General features: G+C 51.4%; 11 protein-coding genes across 11 annotated transcripts; 8 read left to right on the top strand and 3 right to left on the bottom strand.

The window, feature by feature from the left end:
- Nucleotides 1-732: 732 nt before the first annotated feature.
- COCVIDRAFT_87141 (hypothetical protein) lies at nt 733-2,741 on the bottom strand (the record flags this gene model as incomplete). The annotated part of the gene is made up of 3 exons (XM_014705880.1): nt 733-1,455; nt 1,515-2,201; nt 2,325-2,741. The coding sequence occupies 3 exons, from the start codon at nt 2,739-2,741 to the stop codon at nt 733-735; spliced, it is 1,827 nt and encodes a 608-aa protein (XP_014561366.1).
- Nucleotides 2,742-3,338: 597 nt separating this feature from the next.
- Nucleotides 3,339-4,983, bottom strand: COCVIDRAFT_87084 (hypothetical protein; the record flags this gene model as incomplete). Its single annotated transcript, XM_014705879.1, has 2 exons — nt 3,339-4,545; nt 4,595-4,983. The coding sequence occupies 2 exons, from the start codon at nt 4,981-4,983 to the stop codon at nt 3,339-3,341; spliced, it is 1,596 nt and encodes a 531-aa protein (XP_014561365.1).
- A 661-nt stretch (nt 4,984-5,644) lies between these two features.
- Nucleotides 5,645-6,967, bottom strand: COCVIDRAFT_86985 (hypothetical protein; the record flags this gene model as incomplete). The annotated part of the gene is made up of 4 exons (XM_014705878.1): nt 5,645-6,006; nt 6,056-6,256; nt 6,319-6,478; nt 6,536-6,967. 4 exons carry the CDS (start codon nt 6,965-6,967, stop codon nt 5,645-5,647), a joined length of 1,155 nt encoding a protein of 384 aa, XP_014561364.1.
- Nucleotides 6,968-8,318: 1,351 nt separating this feature from the next.
- On the top strand, nt 8,319-10,069 carry COCVIDRAFT_12088 (hypothetical protein; the record flags this gene model as incomplete). Its single annotated transcript, XM_014705764.1, has 3 exons — nt 8,319-8,504; nt 8,569-8,955; nt 9,035-10,069. 3 exons carry the CDS (start codon nt 8,319-8,321, stop codon nt 10,067-10,069), a joined length of 1,608 nt encoding a protein of 535 aa, XP_014561250.1.
- Nucleotides 10,070-10,519: 450 nt separating this feature from the next.
- COCVIDRAFT_87063 (hypothetical protein) lies at nt 10,520-11,556 on the top strand (the record flags this gene model as incomplete). The annotated part of the gene is made up of 5 exons (XM_014705877.1): nt 10,520-10,605; nt 10,820-10,876; nt 10,926-11,028; nt 11,078-11,456; nt 11,507-11,556. 5 exons carry the CDS (start codon nt 10,520-10,522, stop codon nt 11,554-11,556), a joined length of 675 nt encoding a protein of 224 aa, XP_014561363.1.
- Nucleotides 11,557-12,720: 1,164 nt separating this feature from the next.
- On the top strand, nt 12,721-13,215 carry COCVIDRAFT_22659 (hypothetical protein; the record flags this gene model as incomplete). Its single annotated transcript, XM_014705791.1, has 2 exons — nt 12,721-12,735; nt 12,856-13,215. The coding sequence occupies 2 exons, from the start codon at nt 12,721-12,723 to the stop codon at nt 13,213-13,215; spliced, it is 375 nt and encodes a 124-aa protein (XP_014561277.1).
- An 817-nt stretch (nt 13,216-14,032) lies between these two features.
- COCVIDRAFT_87004 (hypothetical protein) lies at nt 14,033-14,505 on the top strand (the record flags this gene model as incomplete). Its single annotated transcript, XM_014705876.1, has 3 exons — nt 14,033-14,131; nt 14,184-14,346; nt 14,408-14,505. 3 exons carry the CDS (start codon nt 14,033-14,035, stop codon nt 14,503-14,505), a joined length of 360 nt encoding a protein of 119 aa, XP_014561362.1.
- A 334-nt stretch (nt 14,506-14,839) lies between these two features.
- On the top strand, nt 14,840-16,099 carry COCVIDRAFT_87112 (hypothetical protein; the record flags this gene model as incomplete). The annotated part of the gene is made up of 4 exons (XM_014705875.1): nt 14,840-14,980; nt 15,030-15,222; nt 15,279-15,476; nt 15,537-16,099. The coding sequence occupies 4 exons, from the start codon at nt 14,840-14,842 to the stop codon at nt 16,097-16,099; spliced, it is 1,095 nt and encodes a 364-aa protein (XP_014561361.1).
- Nucleotides 16,100-17,753: 1,654 nt separating this feature from the next.
- COCVIDRAFT_87066 (hypothetical protein) lies at nt 17,754-18,068 on the top strand (the record flags this gene model as incomplete). Its single annotated transcript, XM_014705874.1, has 1 exon — nt 17,754-18,068. One exon carries the CDS (start codon nt 17,754-17,756, stop codon nt 18,066-18,068), a length of 315 nt encoding a protein of 104 aa, XP_014561360.1.
- A 1,366-nt stretch (nt 18,069-19,434) lies between these two features.
- Nucleotides 19,435-20,001, top strand: COCVIDRAFT_86677 (hypothetical protein; the record flags this gene model as incomplete). Its single annotated transcript, XM_014705873.1, has 1 exon — nt 19,435-20,001. One exon carries the CDS (start codon nt 19,435-19,437, stop codon nt 19,999-20,001), a length of 567 nt encoding a protein of 188 aa, XP_014561359.1.
- A 1,112-nt stretch (nt 20,002-21,113) lies between these two features.
- Nucleotides 21,114-22,877, top strand: COCVIDRAFT_33698 (hypothetical protein; the record flags this gene model as incomplete). Its single annotated transcript, XM_014705872.1, has 5 exons — nt 21,114-21,195; nt 21,258-21,492; nt 21,555-21,864; nt 21,915-22,130; nt 22,182-22,877. 5 exons carry the CDS (start codon nt 21,114-21,116, stop codon nt 22,875-22,877), a joined length of 1,539 nt encoding a protein of 512 aa, XP_014561358.1.
- Nucleotides 22,878-22,882: the final 5 nt, after the last annotated feature.

Raw genomic sequence — 22,882 nt, 5'->3', positions numbered from 1 at the left:
CATTTGCCGCGTATGCTTGGGATATTTTGTGCAGCATATGATTAACCGTTGGTTTTTTTCCTTCTTCTCGCCCGTTGGGAAAGATTAACGGGGGAGGTAAGGCGGTCAGGAGTGTGACTAACCAGTGTCCCCCTTATCTTTTGTCTCTATTTCTTCTTCCTTTTTTTTCGTGAAGAGACACTAAACAACTATAAGCCACATCCCGTGTTCCCCACGTCTTTGTCACCTCCAAGTGTCACACACTGAATAGCAGGGCAACTTTGGAGAAAAAAAGGGAGAGCACAGAAACAAACGGATAAAAGGAAAAAAGGGGCAAGGCAGAGCCGTGTTGAATTGCCTGGTAGATTGAGTTTGTGCATCTCACACCGATATTCAACCATGTGCTACGTAGTACCACTCACGTGGTCATGGTTACAACGATAACCACCATGATTTATCCGATATCGGCAGGTCAGGTTGCAACATCCCATCTTCTTTCTGAGCAACAGTAAGCTGGTATGCTAGGCGTGAAACTGATGCAAACTCATTGAAGCAATAGTCACGACATGATTGTCTAGCCTATTTCAATGCTACAGAAAAAAAAAAGGTACAAGATTCTATAGAAAACAGAAAATAATCTATTGCCCTCAAAAGCTCACTATTCTTTTCTTCACTGCCCAGATGACATCAGACCAGACTATATACACACACACACACACACACACACAAAAAACCCTTGCCAAATTCGCCTCCTTAAACACCGCCCTCCCCACGACTCCCCATGCCATTGCCGCCCACCCTAACCCCCCCCTCCTTCTTCACATACACCATCTCACTCGACGGCACAACGACCCACTCCCTCTCATCCACCACGCGATCAAGGCCACAACTACTACTCTTCCACCCCTCGCCTCTCATGCCCCTCGCCATCTTCCACGCATTGGCAATAACATCATTAACACCCACACCCCCAAACTGACTTCCCACAACCCTCAGCCTACCCTTAAACTCGGTCGAGATACCGTGCGCGAAATCCTTCATGCGGTCGCTATATCCAAGCGTGTACTGCGGAATACAGTTGCGGGCGAGATTAACAATATGAGCCGTTGGCTCGGCTGTGATGCCTAGATGGCGTTTGATGACGCTACGAGCCATGTCTAGGCCTTCTTGTTCAGAAGGGTAGTCGGACCAGCCGTCCCACCAGTGGCCGCCGAGCATGACGGTGAGTTTGGTGCCGGAAGCGGTGTCTTGACCCTTGATGGCGGAGGAGTCGAAGATTACGCCGAGGGCGCGCTCCGGGTTTTGAGTAAAGGGCACGGATTGGGGGATTAGGTAGCCGAAGCCTTCGACGGGGAGGAGGGAGGGGGACGGGAAGAAGAGGTTGATGGTCATGACGGTGATGGAGGGGGTGAGGTCGTGGTTGCTGAGAGTTGAGATGGCGGTGTCGAAGGTTGAGGTTGTTGTTGAGCCTTCGGGCTGTTTGTAGTGTTAGTGGTTTGAATGGGGGGTTTGATAACAAGGGGAATAGAACGTACACCAGAAACGATTTCTATGCCTAGTTGGCCGTCTTTGGAGAGTGGCTTGAATGATTGCACAGGCGATTCGGTCTTGATTTCGACGTTTCCCCTTGCTTCTACTGCGTCCTGTAATGCCCGGATCAACTGCTGCAGACCGTTCCTTAACGTGAACATGCTCGTCTCCTGTAGGTTTCTCGCAAAGTCGAGTTCCAGATCAATCTCTTCGTTCATTGCTCGTGTGTTTTCCAGATCCAGAGGGTGAACAAGTGTGAGCTGTTCCGGCCGCGGGTCCTCGTTCTGCATGCGGAAGAAACCTCCCAGCGCATTTCCATATCGCCCTTCCAACTCCCAGGCCAGACTAAGCAGCGACTTTGCACTGAGTTGCCAGATATCGCCCGCGTATATGCCATGGAACACAGCTGAGACAAGATTATCCGCTATCCTCTTATCCACCCTTCGAGCAAGGAACGATCCCACAGTCTCATCCGTCATGGAATCCGGTCTCTTTGGCCTCATCGGCTCAGTAACCATACCCATCGCACCACTCAGTATGCCCGTCCGCCACAGCGCAAAAAAGTCGGCAAGCGAGGGTCGTTCGGAAGGAAGCCGATTCAGCTGATCAGGATAATATATAAACCGATTCTTCGCTCCAGGCTCGCTTTTCTTTGTATACGTAACATCGTTGACGAGACCGAGATCCTGAACCTACAACACAAAAGAACACCAAGTCAGCACATGAACAAACTGGAATTGAGACAGAGGAATTTGAGACAGAGCGCGATCCTCTCTTTGTCCCAAAAGACACGAAAAAAAAACACACAAACGCACCAAACCCGCCGTAACAATCGCATTCCTCAGCGCCCTAGGCCCCAATTCAAAAAGCACACTCCCATCCTTTCCATCCTGGTCCTGCACTTGCACCCGCCGACTCTGAATCCACCCACCCGTCTCTTTCCCCGCCTCAAACAGCGTAACCTTGCTGTGCGGAAACTCCCTCGAGACAAAGTACGCGCTGCAGAGCCCGCCAATGCCACCGCCCAGCACGGCAATGCGCTCAGGATATGAAGATTGGTATCGGCATTGTCCGGGGGACAAAAGCAGGGTGGACGAAGCAAGTAGCGGGCGGGTGCGCGGGTGGTGGACGTGGGATGATTGTAGTAGTAGTGTGGATGATAATGGCGATGCGAGCACAGGACGTGCAGCAACAGTCTTCAGCGTCTTCAGCGACACATTCTGGAACCCCATTGCTCTCGGTCCAATTGGGGGTCCGCAGAGGAAGAGAAGGGGGGAAGGCGGTATTTTTCAGGCGACCGGAGCGTTGTAAGCCATATGTTGAAATGTTTTACGTGTTAACACATGAGATTCCCTTTTCTTTGCGCAAGTTCCCCCGCCGCCGCCGCCCGGGGTCGGGGGGGGGGGGACACTTTTGGCGCGGGTTTTCGCCAAAAATGACGGAAAGCTTTGGCCCGCCTTCTTTGCTGTGCCGTCATTGATTTTCAAGAACAACAATTATCCCCAGCCGGTGGTTTTTCGGGGTTAAATGGTGGGCGAAAGAACCAGATACTCACGAAAGCACGGTGAGATGCAGTAGATAAAAGTCAGGCGAGAAAGTAACAAGAAGATTGCAGCCATTCATAGCCGCAGAGAACAAGCTTCCATTTTTGGGGCAAAAACAAAGGCCTTTCCTCCCCCAAATTCACGGCAGCGCCGCCAACCGTAATGCCTCTTTCAGCCATTTACAAATGAGGCTTATTGTACATATCTCTCCCCAAACAGCTACCTGCTTCCTATGGTATCATGTCCCACCACAACTCAACTCTTTTTGCTCATCTTCATGCCATTCTATGACTGTACATTCACGCCCTCACTTGTTTGTGCGTGTCCCTGGTTCATGTCCTGATCCTTGTTGGGCAGGATGAGCTCCTCCTTTTGCTCATCATCCACAAACTTCCTCTCGCTCACGTGCTCGCCTTCCTTGGGCGCCACCCACACATTTGTTGTGTTCTTCTTTTGACCCGGCTCATGCTTGTACAAACAACGGGGGTTCAGGCAAGGGTTAAACTTACACATAATCGAACTGTGGCCGTACTTGCAGCCCTCGACTGTGCAGTCGGCACCGTTGTGACACGGTTTCGCCGTTGGGTGCTTATATGGGCACGATGAGGGATCGCGGCAGTTGGGCCAGAAAGCGCACTCCTGCTCCGACTGGTACTTTTGTCTTTGTGCGGGCGAAGGGTGCTTGCCAACACACTTCTTGTTCTTGCAAGCCGCCCCGTAGTCGCAAGTATCGTTCATGTCGACGGTAATGCCCGGCATGGCAGCGGGAGACTGGTGGACAAACGGACAGTCGGGGTTTGTGCACCGCAGGTTGAATTTACACATGGTTGATGATGGTTCTGGGCGCCCGGAGGGCAATTCAACGTCCATGCCGCTGCCATTCTCTCCGGAGGGGCCATCCGCCATGGTCTCATCCTCACCTTCTTTCTTGAAAGGCTTGGCGTTCGGGTTCATGCCCCTGCCGCCCCGGTCCATGCGCTGATGTAACGGCTTCTTGGATCCATTGCGGTTGTTCTGGTTGAAATTGGGGTTTACAAAAGCTGTCGGAGCGCCACCTGAGAAGATCTGCTGCATCATCTGCGCCTGCTGTTCGTACATTTGCATGAGGGCCATCTGCTGTTGCGGGTTCAATCCGATGCCGTTCATGTTGTTCTGACCGCCCATTGGGTTCATGGGCATACCCGGCATTCCGCCCATGGGCATACCGTTCATGTTGTTCTGGCCCATGTTGACGTTGGCATTGCCCATACCACGACCGTTTGCCATCGCTTCGAGACCACGACCAATGTTCTGACCTCGTGGCCCCTTTGGCGGATCGCGGGCATGTGCGTTTACTCGACCAACACCACCACCGGCGCCACGCACGCGATGCAGGGCTGAATCGTTGTTGCGATCCATATTTTTATTAAGCTGGTTGAGCATACGGCCACCGCGTGCTGTGCGTCCTGCCTGGGCTCCGCTGCCGTTGCGCATTGCCTTAGGGCCTGTGGGACTGATAAATGTTAGTTGCATCAATAGCTGGTGGTGACGTGTGTACGTACATTGTGCCCTGTCCCTCTGACACGCCTTCCATATCTGTATCTTGGCCAGCAGCTACGTGGTCGTTGGATGTGCTGTCCATTTGGCTCTCGATCGACTGCGCAACCTGTCCATTGCCACCGCTTGACTGTCGGAGATAATCGATTTGTTCGAATAACCACTGCGCAAACTGCTGTGTCTCTGTGTTCTCCGGGCCCAGATCTAGCAAGTCATTCGATAGTTCGGCGGCGACCTGCGCTTCGTTCTTATCGTTGGCCAGCATCAGCAGAATGTACTCAAAGAGCGTCGTGTCGTCGCCGCCCGTTGTCCATCCAAACTCGGCGAGCTTGGGCTGGACAACCTGCTGCAGTTGCATCGCCAGCGGCGAGTCGGTCGCGAAGTCGGCGGCCATGGTGGAAGACGCGGGTGGTGATGGAAAGGTGGCTGTCGCGTAGATTTGACGTTGCGCGGCGGCGGAAAACAGAGGGTGCGACGAATGAAACGACGCGACTTTCTTCGCCGATAGCTCGCGCTGGGGCTTGTGAGATGGTCGTTACAAAAGTGTCGTCAGTCGTCAAGGGGAATTGCGCGTGAAGTGCAGGCTAGGGGCTTGGTGGTGTGGGGATGAGAGTAAATGTTTGGGAGCGTTTGCGGTCAAGTTCTGCGCAGTCGAGCTCGGCATTTGCCGCCTGGCTACTAGCGTCTGGCTATTGTGCAGCGCGTCAGTCACCCCAGAATCTTCGTTGCTGTCAAAGCTGCTTACACATACTACTACACTCGCCACTTGATGATTTCATATCTATGTAGTATGCACATATACTCCAGAAACACTTAACACTACTGTACACATCAGGTACCAACTTCACGTGCATGTACCACATAGGCATATATCGCGCTGGTAGCCAGCATCCCGAAGTCCGACCTCATGTCAGCCCTTGCAATCGGTCCCAGGGGTTGGATGATAACGTCGGTATTACTATCCTTGAACATTGTATCCACTCATACATTCACATGCAGTGGCTTGCAAAATCATTTTTATTTTTGAAATTAATTACCGCCAGCTACAAACCTACTCACACATCCTGTGGCTGGCCTTTTGAGCGCCCTTCCTCCATGCACTGGTTCTCTTCCATTCGTCGCCTGTGCTGTTCACGCATCTCATCTGTGATCCTGATACCAGTGCCACCGGTTCGACGTTCCGGGAGCTCATCTTGAGTGGCTACGCTGACTTGTTGCGAAGACTTTTCACTGCGCTTTTTCCGACTCTTGGAGCTGTGCATATCACGAAGACGTCGACTTTTCGACCCAGTCTCGTCTGATCCGTTGGGAGACTGCTCGCCGTAGCCTTCTCCGTTGAACGAAGCCCGGCCCGAAGGACGGGACCAGCTCTTTGGCACGACAGACGCAAGCATTGGGCAGCAGCCAATCATCACAGCTGGCGAAGCATCAGTATGATTTTAGACAAGGCAAGAAGCAGCTCTCACCTGTTGAGCACTCCACAATCGTCCATAGTGTAAGCCATTTCGGATCTGGTGACTTCGGCTTCCCATCCTGGCCAACCTGGACGATGCGAATAGTCGAAAACAGTATACAAACAAAACCAGAAGCGAAGAGTAGTCCACATCCAATCTTCTTCGCTTTCTCCATCTGGAGATTCCAGATGAGTCTTATCGGCAGGAACATGACTTTGAGATGTGTCAGTGTGCACACTCGACCAGAACGGAAGTTGGGAAACTCGACGACATACCCATAAGATTGGTCAGTGTGTCGACCGCATATGCGTAGTAGAGGTTTGCTGTCTGACGCCGCGTCTCCCCAAGCGACAAGCACTGTTTACCTTCTTCAAAGAACGCCTTTGTGTCGTTACATGCCAGGCCTGGTCCTGTAATGATACAGGTTGCCCAAGTCTGAACCAATGTCAGACATGCTCACACTAGAGTCTTTCGCATTGGAGTCCTACTCACCACGATACAAAACGCCACTATTCCCCACCAGACCCATAGGTATGTCCTGGGCATCCCGGCGAGCAGCTTCTTATAGAGCGCCAACAGTGAAAACTTGACAAACCAGAGACATGTCCAATACTCCATACCACTTTGCCACATGACTTCAGATGCAAACCTGAGATCTGCCGCCATAGTTGGCCATGGCACAATCTGGCCTGCTGCCAGCGCTTGAAGCTTGAAGAAGGTGGGCGTGATCACTATGTAGAGAATGGTGAAGGCGAGATAGGCCAGGAAAGCAATTCCAAGCAAGACATCTTGCGCTTCAATCGGCCTCCGTCGCCATATCTGGACCACAACACGTATTGCAAAAACAGTCGAGGTGGTGCCGAGCATGGCATAGTCGCTCCGGAGGAGATCATGTTGCGAGATCCAATCCGCACCCGTCGACATGGTGGGTACAGGCTCAAAGGGGGTCGGGTGTGGGCCCGGCCCTAAAGATCACAACGAGTACAAAAATCTCTAGAGCGCATGCGGCATGCTTCTGTTGTCTGGTGATGTGGCGCGGGGAAGCGGTTCAGCGCGAGTAATCGGTCGGAGATGGCCGCGGAGGTGAGGATTGCAGATACAAAGCCCTGGGGGCAGCCACTTTACAAACAATACTGCTAACCCAGTCGAAGCTCGAACAGGGCCCATATGTAGCTTTCGGAGGGATCCGCAGGCCTGTAAGATGCATGGAATCCAGTGCATGGGGCCATGCACGTGTCTGCCGAAAGGAGGACTGTAAGAAAGTCGATTGACGATATCCGCAGGGCTGGTAGTCGGGGCTGCGCCCCTGGATTTGTGCAACTTCACCCGTTCGTCTACCGCCACGCTGAGCACTCCCACGGTGAAGCGCAGCGTACTCAGTTTGCGCAAACAGAGCGTTGCAACCTGTGTAGGATGCACGTTCACGACGGGGTTTATTACTCCACGGGCTGGTGCGCACCAGGGCGGTTGCCCGTCAGGACGCCTTAAAAAAACTTTAGCGCCTGTGCTCGCGCATTTCGTTCCTTTTTGTGACATGGTATGTCTTCCGGCAAGTCTTGGTGGAGGGAACTGCACGAGGCTCTAGACCCGCGTTGTTCTCAAAACCACTACAATTCGTCGATCGCAATACCCCTACTTGTCGTGTTCTTTAGTATTGCCTCCTGCTAGATGTACCTAGACTGTGGTACGCACCCAGAAACGCCCACCATTTGCGTTCGGCGAAGCAAGCCACAGCGGGACTAGGCCCATCTGTTCGCTGATTGTTGGCTTGCTCAGCGCGAGCATACTGTGTACTCTGCCAATACGATAAGAGTAAGTACGTGCGCCCAGCTGTCATTGGAGCGAAGGCGTCTAGCCGACGCAGTGGCGTTGACGTTTCGGGCAAACGTCCTGATGGCGAACATGCAGAGCGGTTCGGCATGGCTGCTCTAATATCCACCTGCACGCGCCACCTTGGGTTGTCGTATCGTTGAAGGAGACACCCCGTTGTTTGTAGTCGGTGGCGTTTCGGCACGGCATTATTATCGACAGGGTATTGGCCTCTAGTCTGAATTCTGTCCAACCCGCGCAGTGCTATTCGCGAATGCACCGGTCGACTTCTCTCTCACGCCCCAGCACGGTAATATGTTCCCGTCGGGCGAGCACGCTTCTGTCAGTGTACTTATGTACTTACGGACAAGACGGCCAAAAGTATATTAACCAGACGGCTTCCTGTGTCTTTCTTAGTTTTTGACCCGGATTCTCGGTACCTACCCCGGACCCGCAGACCTCAATTATGAGACTCCCTCTTCCCGTGGCCTTTTCGGGTCTGTCTCTAATAGTAGGTGCGCCGGCAAGCGCCTTTGAGCCCCCTAACTTCGATGTAACCAAGGCGCTCTTAGACAAAGGGATCAACGTCACGGCCATCCCTGGTCTGGCAGAGCTAGTCGACGCATCTTCACCCGCCGCCTGCTCGATAGCTGTGAGTGTGCCTAGTCGATCATCATAGCTTGCTTAGATCGTGAGCTAATGGCATACGTACCTAGTGTTCCACTCTCGAACGCACTTACGGCAACGACAGTGTGCTTGCGCAGGGAAGCTCAGGATACAGCAACTTTACTGGCGATTACTGGGCGGCGCAGCAAGCTGCAGTCAAACCCTTTTGCATATTCAAACCTAGCGATGCTTCACAGGTATCAGCCGTTGTCTTGCTATCCCGATTTACCCAATGTCCTTTTGCAGTGAAAGGAGGCGGGCATGCTGCGTTCGCTGGAGGGTCGAGTATTGAAGGCGGCATCACAATTGCGCTTCAGAAGCTCAATCAAAAGTCCTTGTCGCCAGATCATAGTGTAGCTTCCATTGGGCCAGGTAACACCTGGGGCGATGTATACCCATGGATTGAGCAGTATGGACGAGAAGTTATTGGTGGTAGGGTATGTTTCCAAATTCCTTTTCATGGTCTTCCCCGTCTTGATTTTATTGAAAGGATCCCGAATGTCTGACAACAATTAGATATCCTCGGTCGGAGTTTCTGGATTGACCCTTGGAGGAGGGATCTCTCACTATTCCAACGCCTACGGATGGGCTTGTGATAATGTTGAATCGTTCGAAGTAGTAACAGCGTCGGGTGAAATCGTTACTGCAAGCGCTGAGGAATATCCCGATCTCTACTGGGCTCTTCGTGGCGGCGGCAACAATTTTGGCATTGTCACACAATTCAACACAAGGACATTTCTTCAAGGTCCAATGTGGGGTGGGCAGCGTGCTCACACCGAAGACCAGTGGGATAAGCTGTATCAAGCCTACTACAACTTTGTGATCAACGCTGGAAAAGATACTAAGCAGGCTCAAATTGTCTCATTCGCGCTGCAGAACGGTACAAAGATTGCAGCAGCGGACCTTGAATACTCCGACCCGACCCCTTGGCCTCCTGTTTTCGACGAATGGAAGGCCATTCCAGCAATATTTGACCAGACCTCTGTTGCCAACATGTCAAAGTTGGCGAACCAGCTTGGCGCGGGGACCCCCGATGGCATACAGGAGACTTATTGGGATATCACCTTCAAAGTGGATAAAGATATCTTCAAGACTTTCATTGACATATTCTTCGATATGGTGCCGGCAATTGCAGACGCCGCCGGGGTCCTGCCCGTGCTGTCATTCCAAGCAATCACCGTTCCAGCTATGCGGAAAATGCAACAGAATGGCGGCAATCCACGGGGCCTCAATCCCGATGACGGTCCCATCTGCATCAGCAACCTTGCCATTATGTGGACAAACGTTGCTGATAACAGGCGCATCATGGCATTTGCCAATAGCCTGATGGAGCGTCTTACTGCTGAAGCGGATGAGAGGGGGCTCTACAGTGACTTCATTTACATGAACTATGCATCACCCTACCAAGATGCCATTGCTAGCTATGGAGCAGACAACAAGCAGAGGCTGCAAGACATTGCGGCCAATTATGACCCCACGGGCGTCTTCCAGACACTCCAACCTGGTTACTTCAAGCTCGATGGAGCGCCATATGGGGAAATATCCTCTTAGTCCATGTACAACATTTTATTGTATAATGTATATGTATATTCTGTAAATAGACGTACAAATGTCCACATGAATGTCGGTGCACAGTCACGTTGCGTGATTTGCTTTTTTCCTGGATTTTCTTGTATATGCAACCTGAGAATGGCAAACATGTGCCAAAGGTACACATGCTGCACAAGGCCGTGCCGTGCTTCCAAATGATAATGCGCCAATGGGAAGAGCCTGATGACGAGCCGTTCCTTCGATGGAAAACTTGACGTCGACGGAATGAGGCTGCCAAGAATATGGTCATAGCGCCCGCCCAAGCGTTTGCTGCAGCTACCTCGAGGTCTTTTTGTCCGCCTTGGAATCTTCCATCAACACCCACATACCCCAAAGCCGACCACCCACCTCTTAATCGCAACCCTCGCACCACTTGGACGTATACGCGACACCGATATCCAGATTGCAAGCATGTCTCGCGGCGGCGGCACAACGCTCTACGTCACCGGCTTCGGCCACGGAACACGCGCTCGCGACCTTGCCTACGAGTTCGAACGGTATGTCTCCCAACGCCTCGTCCCAACTCGATCGCCCTCGCATCTTCCTCCTCCATCATAACCATCGATCCTGCATCTCCTTGCTGTTCACGCTCCGCTGCTGTTGCGACTGCTCCCTCGCGCGTTCCCGCTTTCTTGCTCGCGTAAGCAGCGCCTGCACCAGGTTTCATCACGCATAAAGCGCCTTCCCGAAACTATTCTGACAACATTCAAGCTATGGTCGCCTTGTCCGTTGCGACATTCCGGCTCCCCGTTCGGCTTCGTCTAGGCTGTGAGTTGGCCCTCCACCCCAGCCACCTTCCCAGGCTCTAACAGAACAGCAGCTTCGCCTTCGTCGAATACGAGTCTCGCCGGGATGCCGATGATGCGTACCACGAGATGCACAACAAGCGCATCGGCCGCGACGACTTGTTGAAGATTGAGGTATGTTTAGGAGGCTACTACGGACGCAATTGAATCTAACAAGACACAGTGGGCACGTACTCCTCCCTCGGCATCATGGCGCTTCGATTCCGGACGTGACCGCCCCCGTGGTGAGCGCTCTGAGCGTGGCGGTGACCGAGGCGACCGTTCCGACCGCGGTGATCGTGCAGACCGTGGAGTGCGCTCTCCACGCCGTCGCAGCACTTCCCCACGCCGTGAACGCGGTGCATCCCCTCGCAAGGATGACCGCCGCGAACGCGACTACGACCGCCGCGACCGTGACCGATCAAGGAGCCCCATTGACGGGGACCGCGAGATGAAGGATGTCCGCGACCGTGAGGACGACCGAGGCGACCGTGATCGTGGAGACCGCGAAGAGAGGCGCGAACGTGAGCGCGAGGCTGAGCCGCCTGCTGAACCCCGAAAGAGTGAGACATCCGATGCCCTTGACGACAAACCGGTCTAATCACCATCGCAGTCGAATCTCCTCCGCCTGCGGCTCATGACGACCTGGACGTAGCTGAGTAAGCCATGAGCTGGCAACCCTCCAGCAGGCAGTATCCGGATTACTGCCGCTGTGTGCACAAGGCTAGTATTGACGCGCGTGCTCGAAATTGGTACCTGCACAGTGTTTTTGTTGAGCGGATAATGGTTTCTGGGATCATGTTTTGTTTCTCCGAGTGGAGGCTAGAGTTACGTCTATGTCCTGCCACGACATTAATGCATTCAGCAGTCGAAAAAAGCTCGATTCGGATCTTCTTTGGCGAACGGTCACGGCGATTACCATTCGGTTCGGTCTTCTCGCCTTGTTTCGGTCGATCGGTCGACATCGATGCGGTTCGAGTTCCTTGCCTCCTGTACACTATTCGGTCGGTCCGTAGCACCTCGAAGTCTTCCAACCTCACTTTCCCTCTTCGATTCCCCCCGTTCGATTTCAGCTTCCCGCTATTTCCCGACGCCCTTCCCAAACCCGATGCGAAACACCCGATACTCAAGGTTTGTATACTTTGCGCCTGCTACTAGATAGCCCCATGTTATTTTGTGACTGTGACTTGTATTGCCTATGTATTGAGCAGCTTGTAAGCTTAGTTTCGTTCAATGTACGCCCGGACTGTTGAGATTTGCCGTGTCCTCGTGACTGTCTGGGGATCTGTGCTTTGCAGGTGCGTTGATGCGTATATTTGCACCAGACGCCGTGCATCCCGTGTACGCAAAGATTACCGTATTGATGTTGAGTATCCGCAGCGTGGCGCATGACAAGGTGCCACGCGCCTTGGAAGGTCGGAGGCGGTTTACGCTGAGAGGGTGAATACGGTCCACACTATGACAAAGGTGGCTTAGACTATCCGCCACGCAAGCTCAGCCACCCTCCTTCGTACGCCGCGACAACTGATGTGTGATCAACTCGGCACTCAGGTTCACCTATTATCCGAATAGTCGCTCATTTTTAATACATCTTCTACACACTTACACTTCGCTCACTCATTTCCTTTCGATTGACATTGTCTTTGACGCCACAACACCGACCGGGACAGCATAGGTGATACAAACAGTCGATCGACAACGAACCAGACATTGCCCAGCTTTGCCGCGGAACGCGTGCAGCGACCTCCTTCTAAGATTTGCCTCTTAACTGGTGACTCTTTCGCTTCTACACTACAAACTTGACAACTTCTTTCACAAACCGCCAACATGTCCAAACCATATGTACGTGTCCTTAACCTTGGTTGAACGATGGGCGGTTGCCATTCCACTCTCCTGTGGCGCGCACTGCCGTCGCCATTCCTGTTTGGCACAATGAGCGCAGCATATTAACGCCCAACGCAGGACCAAGGCGCACCGCCTCAATACCCTCAGAATCCAGCGCCTGTTCACTACGACGCTGGTCCTGCCCCTGGAGGCATGCAACCCTCATACTACAACCAAGGTGGCGGTGCCCCTGATTACTACGGCGGAAGCCCGAACCCTTATCAGCAAGGCCAACCAGGACCGTACGGTCCGCCACAGGGCCAGTACGGCCCTCCTCAAGGACAGTATGGTGGACAGCAGATGCAATACCAACAGGGACCGCCTCCACCCGGTGGATATTACCAGGACGATAGGAGGCATGATGGCGGAGGTGGCGGGCTCTTTGCTGGATTGTGCGCGGGTCTGGCGTGTTGTTGTTGTTTGGACTGCTTGTTCTAGGCCTGCGGGCATGAGGGCTCAGCACTAGGAACAAGAGTATTGGAGTGAGGCAACAGACTGGCCCAAGGTATTCGGGCAGGTCAGAAATGCCGGGCGCATGACGGGCGTGATTGTACATGCGCAGGGGCGTTGGGAAGAAGGGGCGGAGACTGGAGGCTTTGTTTTGTTCCGATGGTAATCTATCCGCGACACGATGCCATGCGGCAATGGCGTAGAGTAATAATCAATCATACGAGTCCCAAGATGCGACGAGGCTGCTGGTATTGTGATTTACATTGCATCATGAATGTGCTACAAGAGCAGGAGGTCAGCCTCTCTATCCAAAACTAGCTTGGTTGTGTCCAGCCACAGGGCGTGTCGCCTCAGGTATGCGGCATGAACATGGTTGCCCTTGGCTTGGGGCACCCGGGGGACCCCGCAGCGGAAACCAAATTGCAGCCGCATCAGCGCTCCAGCTCCAGACTTGACCCTTTGTGAGGAACGCTTGTTCTGAGTTTGGTGCCATTGACGCCGCCGCGCGTTTGGAATCTGTCCCCCGCCTGCTGTGTTTCGTCGGGGCTGATCAGCGGCCGTGTGACCTGTGGGACGGAATCGATCCACCACCCTAGAAAACAACGCTACCCTTGTCTGCGCCATGCACAAACAAATAAAGAAGCAGCGATCTGCACCCAGAAATCAATGTCGTCTGGTCGAAGGCTGGTCTAGTCTGCGCTTGGACGCTCACCTGCACTTCTCGTGATTTCTACATATCGACATCTTGGCCCAGCTCTCCACCTCTTCCGCAACCGTACGCACTCCGCCGTCGCCACCCAACACCATGATAATCAGCGGTTCGATTGTCGCCATTGTGTCCCTCCTCCCTACAGTCTGGTCGGTGCCGACAAACTACACCAACAAGCTGCCTACGTGTGGCGCGGTACGATGCACGTCACGCTCACGCCGAGCTATGGGCTAACCAAGACGAACAGAACGAATGTCTTACCGACGGCTACTTTGACGGCTGCGCGCCTGGCAACCTAGTCTGTATATGTAACTTGGAGCAAGACGATGTCGACAGATATGTCAAAACCGTGCAGCCATGCCTCGACGGTGAACCAGGCAAGAAGGCATGCACTCTCGGAGCAGTTGCCAGTAAGCCGTCAACATGAACCCCCAATTGCGAACGACTCGTCATCTGACTCTGCCATTCTAGACTACAAACAGTTGCTCGCAGACGTTTGTTCAAAGCCCGAGTACGGCAACTTGAACAAGACTGTCTCGTTTGAGCCAGTGCAATACCCTCCCCGGTGAATTTAGTTGCCGATATTCACGCCAACACGCTTCATGAGATTGCACAAACCACAGCACGACGCCTACGTAATGGATAATAGACACTCCTTTGATACCCTTTGAATACTGTCCTTACTTTCCGTTACTGTTTGATTCTTTACTCTGGCTTTGCAGATACAATTTGCGGTACATCTTTCCAAGGCGCACTCGACGTCCGTCTGCAATATCGGCTCTCCGTCTTCAATTTCGTCTTCTGACCTATCCAACGCTGCTATCTATGACTAACATGTTGGTCATTGAATACTTTTCTATTTCAGCAAGAACTTGAGACCTCCACAATATACAGCAGTTTAACATGAACATCAGAGTCAACAACATTCTGCGTGAATACAACCCGCCTCCGGTGGCTAACTCTCCTTCTCCTTCTCCTTCTTCTCCAAGTCTTGCCGCTTCGACTACTGCATCTTCGACTGTAGCAGATTCTGTACCTTGTCTTGTAAGATGTTCTTGCGCCTTCAAACCGACATCCCAACTAACCCAGCCAGATATCCAAAAAATGCCAGCAAGTTGCGAGAGACAAAGCACCACCTGACAGCGAAGAGCTTGGCTGCGACAGCGCCGCTCTAGAGTCGGGCTACTTCCGCTGTGTCTGTGCCAAAACACGGTTTCTGGGCCACAACGACTATTTCTCTGCGCATTGTGTACTTCAAGAGTGTAAAGGCGACGGCGATAAGAGAGGTGAGTTTGCAACTACTACGTTTATAGAGTGGGAAACTAAGTCGAGTCTGACATAGCTTTTATAAAGCAGTACAAAGACGGTTGCAAGCAGATAGGAGAGACTCTAGCAGATATTCCTAAGGAATGGACCCCGTTTATGAAACCGCGTGCATCGAGTTCATCACAGCATCCTCCAAGTACAACAGGTGGTAATACACTTGCCAGTGGTACTCCTAGCACCACTACAGCACCAAGCGCGACACCCGACCCAACCAGTTCAGCTACTTCTGCGGAAATAAGTTTCGTACCTGCACCAACACACTCAACCAGCCAAGAAACTCCATCGCCAACCCCATCTTCTTCTCCCGTAGCTGCAATTTTATCAACCCCCCAAAGTACGCCCAACACAGCCGTCATCGCAGGAAGCGCCGTCTCCGCAGTCGTCATCTTCGTCCTCCTCATCGGCCTTGCAAAACTCTACTACGACACCAGGAAGAAAGCAAAACAGCTCCGCGTCGCGAATGCCCAGCTGGAAGATGCAACGAATCCAGATGGTGTCTCGAACCGCATCGTGACGCTCATGGCCGGGTCAGATAGAGCATCTGTAGCGTCTCGAGGTAGCCCTGTAAGCGATGCGCGCGACGCAGCCGCTTTTCTGAATGGAAATACGGCAGCGCATAACGCGGAGATGGCAATTGCAGCAGCTGCACAATCCAGTGTGAGTGGGGATTATACGGAGTATGGATCTGATAAATATGACGGGTTCGTTTCTGAATATACGGGGTATGGTAGGGAGGATGGGGGCAGTGCTGCGCGCTCTTACGACGGAGGGGTCGTTGGTGCGGAGAGGAGGTTCTCGGAGGTTTCAGAGAGTGATTATGGGAGTGTGAAGTATTAGAGGGTGGGAGATGCGTGTGTGTTTCAATGCCAGGACCAGGGATCTTATTCTGGGAGTAGATTGGGTTTTTTTTGCGAATTCTAGATTATATTGATTTGACAGGGATTTTGTACACTGTCTTTAATGCTTGCTTGTGTGGTGCCCATGACCTTTGGAAGACGAAGTAGTCTTTCTTGTCTTCTTCCACACTCCCTGTAGATAAGTGCATATTCTCCTCATCCTAAAAGCCCTAGAAATATCCAAAACCCCAACACATTTACAACTCTATGTTGAGAACGTAGATACCGCCATTGCTCCCCCCTCCCATATTTCCGTTTCGCCATCAAGCCCAAATCTTATATAAGTATACAGGAAGGAACCAACCACTCCAAATTGTTGATCATGTCTCCCTGTTCCCGAAATTGAAGTTGTATACCCATCTTTCTTGTATTCCCAATCCGTAGTCGTATGCCCACTCTTCGTCTCTCTCAATCTCTAGTTATGCACCCACCCTTCCTGTTTCCCCAATCTCTAGTTGTACACCCACTCCTCTCACACAACCATGTGTCATTACCCACCACCACCTTCCCCCTCTCCACCCTTCATCTTCTGTTCTCCTGCTTTTTTCATCAACAACTTTATCTCCGATCCAAGTCTCTCGACAAGCTCATCTCGCACACACGTACAACCTCTCATTCTTTCTTTTCTCCGGTTTCGACATGCTTGATAGATTGTTTTCCGAATAGCACTTGAAGTAAATGCAGCATGGGAAGGGCGCTATATAGAAGAAGCTGGGAAGGGAGGGCTCCCGCAGACCATACAATCACCTTTTCGCTCGAACCTGACACCAACCGGTGATCAGCGGAAGGAGAGGCTCAGGCGCGTCTGATCGCTCAGTGAAACAAGGTACGATTGTGCTTTGCGTAGTCGTCGCCGTCAGGTGGAACGTATCTCAGAGAATAGTCGTTCATCTGGGGATATAAGACTGCCGTGAGTTGTAAGTTTGTTCGTGTGTTGAGTCTTCGGGGAAGACCTGGATGTGTTCTGAAGGCTGATGGTGGAGGCGATCAGGTTCATGTCCAGTATCAATACCTCGAATACAGACGTCCACTAAGATACCTCACCACCTGAAGGAATCGCAATCACCAGTAGTGGCACTCACTGACCCTTCGACTGCTACTGCACCAAGGTAGTAGCTTCAACGCCAAAGATCTATAGAATTAGCGGCTTGAATATTGTGTCCATGCCTTGCTTCTCGGAGAGTGTGTATATATGGAGTGATATGGGGACAAGAGAGCATGTTGAGGTTGATTGGGACGGTCTATATGCAAAGAGTCTTGTGGGTTTATACGCTTCCGGTTCGGTCTCGTCGGCGGCCCGAGAATCGAGATGAGCTAGGGGTTTTCCGTCTGGAGGACATGATAAAAAGAATTCAGACGCCAACCCGCTTGAAGTGTTTGTAGAAGGTGTGAGAGAAGAGCAAAAGTCAAGTTCCTTGGCGTTGATGCTTTTCGATATGATCGAAAGTGTGTCGGCTCAGGTGATTGAGTCGTCGTGCCGGGTACTCGATTTGTAGGATATTCCGGACACGTGTAGATCGACGGGGGAAGGTGAACTCCTATCTTGAGCGCTTGACTGACGGCTGATATGTGGGTGTTGATGACACCCGGTATAGATGCGGTATCTTGCTGCGTACAATAATGTATCGCTGTACTGTTCTTGCATATATACGTTGGATCATTTGGTCCGTGGCTCCTATGAGAGCCGGATTGACCCAGACGAGGCTACAGTTTTGGGTCTTCTTTCCAGTTGTCGTTTCTTTGACTTGTACCGTCCGCGGGATGTACTCGCCGTAGAGGTATCCGTGACATACCGAGAGAGAGGTCATTCAGTTATATGTTTGCTTATTATCTTCTCATTTCATGGCATTTATCTGGGCCGGCGTATAGGTGGTCAGTGGCTGCCGTATGCGTTGGTGGCAGTCTTCTAGTTCATGAGAATGTACTCCGTGAGACCAAGATGTATCTGCATGATTTTGGCCGTGATCGAGTTTCTTAATGTCCAACTGCACATTCTATCTCGACGTTAGAAAGATTTTCAAGTGCGGAAGATACTTTGGGAGTTCACTTACTCGTAGATATACGCGGTGGTGTTTCGTCGCAGGGTATATAGGAATGCTGATGTGTATACTTTGGGCGGGATTAGTTCATCCTTTTATTTATTCTAATCATGCCATTTCTGTAAAGTTTCTGACTGCGTTTGTGTATAGTCAATGTGGTTGCGCAAATACGTTGATTTGTTTTTAGTGCAAGATCGTTGCTGTCAAACTTCGGATTGCTGCAACTACAAAAAGCAAAATTTTCTCCAAACCAGAGAAGCTGAGGAATGAAACTAGGATTACATGACAATTTTGTTTCAAATGAGGAGGAAGAATCTAGAACAAGTACTCTGTGGTTTCTAGCACAGCTGCTTTGTCACCACTTGTGTAGCTGTATCATAACTGATCATAGATTGAAGACCCTAAACTCCCCCTTGAGATGTCATTAGGAAGACAAGTTTTCACCTATCAATCGAAAATTGGAAAACGAGTGGCATCTGGTTTGCCAGCACATAACAAGCATATCACGATACTCTTTGGGAAGCAATCGTTGGAGCAAATAACGGTCTACTTGATGTATTTGCTAGAACATGGGAGAAGTTTGGGATGAAGGTTTGCTTTAGGAGAACAAGGAAACAGCGGAACGAAGAAGGCTAGGGAATTCTTGTTCTGACTTAGGTTGCAATTTTGGATTACACCAGATCGTGATGAGGTCTACGAAAATGTTTAGTGAGGGATGAGTGTAATGGAATTTTCAGGTCTTTGCAGAAGTATTCAGGCCTTGATAATCTCGACAGGAGTTTTACTTCAAAGAGCTACCCTGGGTGTTTTCTAGTAAGTATTTAAATACATCATCCTTGATTTCAGCACTCTTGTGACTTCCTGTTAGCACAAAAGTATCGCAAAGTATGCAATTCTTATCAGACGCGACAAGGGTCGAGTATTTCTGACTAACAATTGAGCAACGACAGCTATACGCCATTTATGGAGAATTATCACGTGTCTGTTTACATCTATGAATGTTATAAACGATGGCTCCATTCTGTGTCAGCAATATTCTACACGCCGACGCCTGGAGCGGGGCTGTGAGGCACGTGCACAGACCAGTCATACGTCATCATCGACTGCGCCTTCACCACTCGTCAACACCCCTCAGCCTCAAAGATACCCAGTTTTTACAGCCACTTCTCCGAGACGTACGTATTTGTAGCATCCCGAGATCTCCGCAGTCACCCTCCAAATCCGCAGCATCATAAATATGGCTTCGCATAACACCGACAACCCATGGCAAGACCAGCCTAGTCAGCAGCAGCAAAGCTACCAGAGCCAAAACCCGTACCAAACCTATCAAAATCAGTCTCACAACCCATACTCTCAACAAATGCCACCAAATCCTCTAGGACAACATCCTCCTCAGCAGCATGATACATCTCCATGGGCCCAAGAGACCGGCCAAACCCAATCTCACAACCCTTACGCCCAGACTACCCCTCAGGAGACTTCTCAACACTCATACTATCAACAAGACACACCACAGCAACCCTACCAGGGTCAGACATCCAATACTACTCAAGGAGAGGTACCACCTGGTCTGCCACCCCGCCGCACAGCCACGGAAATGGCGCTCCCTACTGGGCAAGACCGCTCTCACCAGATCGAGGTCATGCAGAGCTATGAAGCGGCAGGAAGAAAAGACGATGACGACGAAAATGTCGAGATTCTCCAACGCGAGTTTCCAAAGCTCGATGGAAGCCTTATTGCCGCCATTTACGGCGACAGTAAGAGTCTGAGTGCGACTAGGGAGATGTTACACGCGTTGGAGTAGATGGAGGGGTTCTGCGGAAGTTGGGGTCAGATTGGAGATACACTAAGCGGATCCGGATGGGTTGGAGAACGAAAGTATACTCGGGGATCGCAGTGTACCTTGTTGGAGGCTTATGTGTGCATGGCTTTTCCCCCTGTTAGTATTGAGTTTATCGTGCAGTTTAAATCGTCGACAACCTTTGAGGTTCGCCAGGCAACCGCCTCCACCTACATTATATCCACTGAACACCACAACATCGTTACGATACTACTATGAGTTTCACATGCAGTGATGAAAAAATAAAATCAACCTTCAAGAAATACGAGAGGTAGGCCGATTGGTGTGTTTACGTGCATCCAGTGGGACGAGTATTTGGAACAAATGAGACACAAGGCGGGCCCTTAGGACCACGGCTCAAGCACATGCAAAGGCCCGCTAAGATCGCTTGTTCGCTCGGGCTAAGTCTAGCCGACTTCCCCCGTCACTTCTGCGAGACTCCACTCGACAGCCTTGGTGTTGTGAACACACCATCGCCTGTGGTGCTGCTGCCACATGAAAGTCCTATCATCTTTTGCAAGATGCTCGTTGTAATGATCATACACCACACGCTCAACGCCAATACCTACAAGTCATAAAAGCCAACTTACAAACCATCCATGACTAAGAAAACGCAAACGTGACTACCGTACATAGGCGCTGCATTGCCGACGAACCTTCCTTACATCCAACACGGCATTCCCCAATCTGGCAACCCCGCACAACGCCCAGTCCGCCAATACAACCACAATCTTGATTTTCTAGCTAGGATCCCATACGACATTCCCTTTCCCCCGCAAAAGACAGCCGTTCCATAGCAACTTTTTTCTCCACAGTTCCCCACATTTACCCCGGGCCTTAGACTACCACCATCCATCAAGGGCATCCAAACACTACTATGATCGTCCTGGAGATGCAAAATGCATTAGGCCTGTAAAGGAAAAACCGGGTGCACATCAATGCGGGTATCAATGAGTATATAAAAGAGGAGGGGTGGATGTGTTGATTGGGGGGTGTCCCACAATATTTGTATCAACACCATTGTGAACTACTCTTTGCACAGCAGCGGGTGTATAGAGCAATTTTTTCTTTTCAGGATGGGTTTTACAGAGTTTAGGGGCAAGAGCCTTATTACTGTCATTCTTTTGACCTCGGGGCTGGACTTTTTGCTCTTTGGATGTGAGTGTGCACGCTGTAACACGTAAACCGTCCAAGTAATCGGAATCTGACACTTTGGCTAGATGATCAGGGTCTTTTTGGGGGTATCCTCGGCGGCCAACGCTTCAAGGATACGCTGGGTAATCCGAATCCTACGATGACGGGGCTTGTGACAGCCATCTACGATATAGGATGCGCGCTTGGTGCTGTTGTTGCGTTTGTGTATGGAGAGAAGATTGGGCGGAAGCGGTCGATTATTCTTGCCAATCTTATCGTCGTTGTGGGAGCTGCTATACAGACTGCTAGCTTTGAGTATTGGTTAGCAAATCCCCTTTTCAGGATAAAAGAGAAACGTACTGACATTTCATACTTCTCTATAGGCAAATGTTCGTCGCTCGCATCATTGGCGGTATCGGTGTCGGGCTCTCGACGGTTGCAGTGCCAATTCTGCAGTCAGAAACACTACCTGCGCACAACCGTGGTGCGTTACTGGTTGTCCAGTCTGCTCTCATCATCATTGGTGTTGCGATTGCTTCTTGGCTATGTTTCGCGACACTGTATGCCAATAGCTCGCTGCAATGGCGCTTCCCTGTTGCTTGCCAGATTTTGTTCTCGCTCATGGTCCTGGCGCTCTGTCCGTTCCTATGCGAGACACCGCGATGGCTGGCATCTCGTGGTCAAATCGAGGAGGCAAGTCCAATCAATATGCACCAAAGTGTTATTACTGACGCTGTAGATAGGCTAAGCATACTATCAGTCGGTTGCTTGACAAGCCTCTCGATGATGAAGAAGTTCAGGGACAGCTACAAGAGATTCTCGATGCGATTGAGGCCGAGAGCAGCGAGGAGGAGCCCACCTGGGGTGAAGTCTTCAGCAATGCCACCAAGACTCGAAACTTGCATCGTGTCCTTCTCGGCATGGGCCCGTACATGATGAACCAGTGGTCGGGCATTAATGTAAGTTCTCTTTTGCTTGAGTTTTACACCTAGATACTGACTTGGGCACAGGCTCTCTGCTACTACCTCGCCTACATCTTCCAAGAATATCTCGACTACACGCCGAGCATGGCTCTCATCCTCGCGTCCGTTGCCTTTAGTCAATACGCAGTTTTCTCTTGGCCTCCATACTTTTATATCGACAAGATTGGGCGGCGCTGGTCAGTCATGGGATCTTCGGCTGGTTGTGCAGCCTGCATGGCCATAATCGCTGGTTGTCTGGCCAAGAACAGCTTCTCGAGCGCAGCAGCCGCAGTGGCATTTATATTCCTGTACTTGGATTGCTTCACGCTTGGCATCTTGCCCGTATCGTGGTCCTACTCTGCCGAAATCCAGCCTCTTCGCGTTCGTAACAAGGCTACGGCTGTGGGTGTCTTCTCGCACTGGATGTCTAACTTTGTCGTCGTCATGGTGACACCCATTGGTCTCGACAACATCAAGGGCCACTACTTCTGGGTCTGGGCTGCTGTTTGCGCGTCCTTTGTACCGCTTACATACTTCTTTGGCGTGGAGACGTCTGGAAGGACGCTCGAGCAGATTGATACGATGTTCTTCGAGAAGCCAAGAATCTGCATGGGTCTAAACAAGGAAAATAGGCAGGTCATCAGGAGCACCAAGTCGGATGAAGAGCAGAGGTACAGGAGTTTTGCGCACATGAATGAGAAGCAGGAGGCGGTTATGGTGGAGAGAGTGAGCCAGGGTGATTGAATGTA

The sequence above is a fragment of the Bipolaris victoriae genome (assembly GCF_000527765.1).
Source record: "Bipolaris victoriae FI3 unplaced genomic scaffold scaffold_6, whole genome shotgun sequence".
In the NCBI taxonomy this organism is placed as follows: Eukaryota; Fungi; Ascomycota; class Dothideomycetes; order Pleosporales; family Pleosporaceae; genus Bipolaris; species Bipolaris victoriae.
Note: the sequence above shows the minus strand (reverse complement) of the source record. Positions and strands in the feature narration are given on the sequence as shown.